Source organism: Gymnoscopelus braueri, assembly GCF_963280865.1.
Source record: "Gymnoscopelus braueri genome assembly, chromosome: 13".
Lineage (NCBI taxonomy): Eukaryota > Metazoa > Chordata > Actinopteri > Myctophiformes > Myctophidae > Gymnoscopelus > Gymnoscopelus braueri.
The window spans coordinates 47,766,224-47,771,478 of NC_137615.1; the positions used below are offsets into that span (position 1 = coordinate 47,766,224).

The 5,255-nt window shown below is 43.1% G+C and overlaps 1 protein-coding gene across 1 annotated transcript; it reads right to left on the minus strand.

The window, feature by feature from the left end:
- Positions 1 to 3,956: 3,956 nt before the first annotated feature.
- Positions 3,957 to 5,000, minus strand: LOC308098674 (small integral membrane protein 36-like; the record flags this gene model as incomplete). The annotated part of the gene is made up of 2 exons (XM_080447081.1): positions 4,968 to 5,000; positions 3,957 to 4,256 (listed from the first exon to the last, which is right to left on the minus strand). Exons 1-2 carry the CDS (start codon positions 4,989 to 4,991, stop codon positions 3,957 to 3,959), a joined length of 324 nt encoding a protein of 107 aa, XP_080303207.1. The 5' UTR covers positions 4,992 to 5,000.
- Positions 5,001 to 5,255: the final 255 nt, after the last annotated feature.

A 5,255-nucleotide genomic window follows, 5' to 3' on the forward strand; every position in this document is an offset into this window, starting at 1 on the left:
CTTTGGACTTTTGTAGTGTTTGTTTCTCTGTTTTGGACATTTATGTATTTCTTGCCGTATCTTATTTGGTAGTAGGCCTGACCTCGACTAAGTCGACTAGCCGACTGGTTAATCGCGGGGGGTCCGAGTCGACTAAGTGTCTCTTAGTCGACTCTAGTCGGAAAAAAAGTTTTTATTTTTTTTTAATTTTTTTAAGGGCCAAAAATGTTTTCAATTGTTTTTTGGCCAAGTCTACACCTGCAACCACACGTAACTTCCACTTTATTCTTCTTATTCCTCGTCTTTGTATTGGTATTGTTTGTGTTGGAGCGCCTCAGTGCGGCTGCAGAGTTCATGTGCAACCTCTTCCAGAGAGAGATACGAAACTCTGCTGGAGACAAAACAAACTGTGTAGACTTGGCCCTTTGAAATAAAATGTATTTTGGCCCCCCCAAAGTCGACTGCCAGTCGACTATTGGCAATTAGTCGCCAATTAGAGTCGACTAAACAAATCCTTAGTCGGGGACAGGCCTATTTGGTAGTAAGTCCTTGTGCTTCTTGACTGCTCTGTTACCTGTTGCCTGTCTTGTCTCACACTTCCTGTGTTAATTGCCTATCGTGTTCATCCTGTGTATAGTTATTATCCCTATTCCTGTGTTGATTGTCAGTTGATTCACCTGTGCCCTGCTGTGTCTATTTAGGGCGGTTTCAGACTGGGTTCGTTTGAATCAAACCGGTCCCGAGTACGCTTGGCTGGCCAGCATTCATTCACACTGGCCAAGCGGTCTGGAGTGCGCACCCGGGACCCGAGTGTGAAACGGCCCTAACTCCCCTGTAGAGTTCTTCGCCAGTTCGGCATTTAGTCATTTCGAGTACATGTTCCTTTCCTGTTGCTGGAGAATCTAGTTTATTGTCTACGTGCCAAGATTTGGTGAACTGTTAATTGTTCGCCCGCCAACCTTTGTTGATAAAACCCTTGAGTTGATCTCTTCGGCCTCAGTCTTCTGCATTTGGGTCCTACTCAACACTTAACCCTGACAGAATGTAATTGAAATGTCTTGTATAAATTACAAGTGCCTTTTCAATAGAAATAAACAAAATTGTCTGACGTCTCTCTGAGAGAATGAAACATGTAAAATGTAGTTTTTTTTTTTTTAAAGAGCAAAACAAAGTAACAACCTTTGTGACTTTTACTCCTTTACATTTGGTCCCAATACGAATACCCCCCCCCCCCCTTCACAAATATACTTGACTAAAAGTTTAAAGTATGTCGTATTAAAACAACTCTCAAAAGTACAATTTATTCAAAAAGTTACTAAAGTGAGTGCAACTGTGTAAACGTATTACCACCAACCTCTGGTTGTGGTTATAGTTCATGTAGTGTAGTGTACCACAGTGGTGTAAAGTAACTGACTTTGACTTCAGTAAGTATTTTATGCTTTTATGCGTAACAAAGTATTTTTTACACTGTAAAAGGTCCTTACCCACTAGGGGCGTTTACATCATGCGATTAATTCACATGAATTTAAATCGCTGTTTGTGTCGTGAATACATCCACTCTAATAATAACGCGATTACAAAACAAGGTCGATTTTTGTCCCACCACAAATAAAATCATCAATGGCATCACCAAATTAATAGTTTGATTTTAACCCATTAAAACCGGTAAAGCATCTGTCATTTTAGATTTTAGCGTTGGCTATTCAAAAATAGCAGATCTACAAGCTCAAAGTGCATCACTTCGTGCCACGCTATGAGCTTGTAGAGCTGCTATTTTTTTTAAATCGTAAAAATGTGTGCAAATCGTATTTTTTTTAACTCAAATCTCTGCCTCTGGGGGTCCCTGGAACAAAACATTTTGAGATGGGGGTCGGCGGCCAATTACATATAATGTTGGGGGTCCTAGACATGAACAAGTTTGTGCAACACTGATATAGAAACATATATAGAGACATTTGTAGAACCGCTCTCAGGTCTTAATGGGTTAAGACCTGAGTATACTGCTTCCACCACTAGGTAAATATACCTCCCTGTCCTGTTCTAAATTAGAAAGTGGGCCTCACATGCAGGTCAGGAGCTGATCTTCGCACAAGGCTCAAGGCGTGTATCTGGGTCTTCCTGACAGCCACAACACGTTCCACCGCACTCAACCAAACATTGGCGTCCAATCAAGAGTTATACGGCCCTGAATAGAGGGGCCATATAACTTTTTCAACAGTGGAATTATTGTGAGTTGCCACAAGAATAAGATAGCCTATAAATGGCTAACTACTGTCTGTGTACACTTTTACCTAAAATATAACTGTTTTACTGTTAATATGTCGTTACTATTGTACTGGTAATATACTGTTAATGCACTTTGACTACACTAACGTCTACACCTATTGAAAGCGCTTTCACAACACTAATTCCCAGCCAGTCCAAGTGCCAAGCAAGACTGTACTCTGTACTATACATTTTCTGGTACTCTTTATCTAATCCCCATGCATTGCTATCTGATCTTGTTTTAAATTTCTATCATTAGTATGATTTGTTATTCCTAGCCGTATTTAGTTTTCTGTACCTGCCCTGTGTTTCATAACTGTAACAACAACACTGAATTACCCCTTCGGGGTCAAGAGCAATACATTTAGAGAATTGATTGTGTGTTGCCAGAACTTGGCACAAGAATAAAGCAGCCTCAAGCAGTATGAAGGGTTAACTAACTGTCTGTGTACACTTTTGTGCTACGCCGATTCAGGTCCAAAGTACAGTGACCTCAAGGTGGGACAAATATATTTTCCTGGACGTCAAAAGGCAATAATCCAGCTTTACAAAAACAAAAAGAATAACGGTGCGCAACGATAAGAATATAACAAAAAACTAAATGCAGTTTGACTGCTGTGACTTATCTATTCTTTCAATACAACTCCGCTTATATACGCTTATTCCTTCCCAGTAAAATCCTCAGTGTTCATGTATACATTTTGTAACTCTGACAGTGTACAAATGCAACCATTTGCACACTCAGAGTTATTTCCCTTATTTCCCTGAGTCACGTCTAACTCAGAGAGTGCGTACAAACGTAACCAAATGGACCCGTCAGAGACGTTTCTACAGTGTTGCCATTTCTCTGCTGTCACAGTTCTTCCTGCAGGAGCCATAGACCCCGGGGGGATGAAGAGGGATTTCACGTGCATGCATGAACACAGCATTTAAAGACCCCCCCCCCCCCCGCACGCACGCACGCACGCACGCACGCACGCACGCACGCACGCACGCACGCACGCACGCACGCACGCACGCACGCACGCACGCACGCACGCACACACGCACGCACGCACGCACACACACACACACACACATTGGTGGAAAGTAACTAAGTACATTTACTTAAGTACAGTGTGGAGGTATTTGTACTTTACTTGAATATTTCCAATTTCCAATACTTTTACTTCTACTACAATTATTTGAAAACTTTTCAGATTAGCCCTATTTTATACATACTGTAAGCTATTTGAAAATTGCCGATCTACAAGTACTAAAATATTTTAGTACTTTTACTTTTGGTACTTTAAGTACATTTTGATGCCAATAATGTTTTACTTTTACTGAAGTAGATTTGGAATTCTGGACTTTTTCTTGTAACAGAGTATTTCTATATTGCAGTATTGGTACTTTTACTTAAGTAAAGAATTTTAGTACTTGTTCCACGACTGCACACACACACACACGTCTCTCTCTCTCTCCCTTACCGTCCAAATCTGGTCCTGTGTAGATCAAACCCAAGCATTGTCCCGACAGCACTACCGGGGGGGACCAAAAAAACTTCAAAAAGGTCCAAATACAAATATATTTATAAAGATAAACATGTATACAAAAAAAAATCCAGTATATATACAAAGTTTATGCTTTATCCAACAGCCAGAGAGAGTCCTTATCAGGAGTCCTTAAAGAGCCCTGACGCCTTTCTGTTGTGTGTCTGTCCCCACACTCGCTCAGACCATCGTGCTCTTCTTCTCGCTGAAGTCGGCGTGGGCCGGCTCATGGTAGGTGGTGATCATGCTGGCGGTGGCGTCCCACCGCGCCGGGGCGGGGGCACTCTGCATGACCACCAGCCGGATGGGGGACTGCTGGGCACCGGGGGCCGCGTCCCCGGGCTGGGGGTCCGGGGCGTACTCCTTGGTGGGGTCCTTGCCCCGGCAGTCGTACATGATGCAAGAGATGAGGAAGACCAGGAGCAGGATGACGTAGCTGACGATGAGGATGCCCAGGTTCAGCGTGACCGGGTCGATCTCCTGGGTTAGTTTGGGGGGACGGGGTGGTAATGGAAAAAATGTCATGTCACGGGTTATTATTGTGGTCCCCGAACATATTTGCGACTAACGATAGTATCGCGATGATCAGAAATATGCTTAAAACTGTTAAAATGCCACTTTTTGTTAAAGGGATAGTTCACCCAAAAAATACTCATCCCATGGAGACTTCAATTCATGGATATTTTTTTAGTTTTTGTCGCATTCCAAAGCCAATAATTTGATGACCGGCAGCGGTTCCGGTAAGAGACACAAAGCGTCTCCTTCGTGTCTCCTACCGGAACCGCTGCCTACCGGTCCGCTGGTCATCAAATCATTGGCTTAGGAATGCGACAAAAACAAAAACATATCCATTAATCAAGTCTCCATGGGGTGAGTAATTGACACTAAAAAAGTTATTTTGGGGGTGAACTATCCCTTTAACCACTTGAACCCCTATTCTGAGAGCAACGTTCGTCCCAAAATAGCCGATCTACGAGAGCGGCTATTTTTGGCGAAGAGATTTGGTGTAGAGTGGTCCGTTTTTACTAAGTATAGAGGGTTTAAGTGGGTACCGGATATGCAGCTCGGCAAAAGCAAATTGATCCTGTGTATGACGTAGGACAATTTCACGATATTTTTTTAATCTCTGCGATATGATTTATTTATATTTTTCATCACAATTAACGATAACGATAGTCGTCCCATGCCTACCTGGAAGTTCGCCAGAAAGCCCATGGCGCCTGCCTCATGCTGCGTCGAGGCCCACCCTCCGGGGGTCCTTGAGGGGAGAACGAGAGGCGGAAGGAGGCCAGAAGTCAGGTAGAGATAAAGTACAGAGATAGAGAGGTAGAGAGATTGAGAAACAGAGAGATAGAGAGATAGAGTGATCGAGAGATAGAGGGATTGAGCGGAGAGACGGAGAAACAGCAGACTGGACAGTTGAGCGACAGCAGGGCTCTACGTCTATCCTCTTCAATCTGTCAGCCTCTCTCTCTCTCT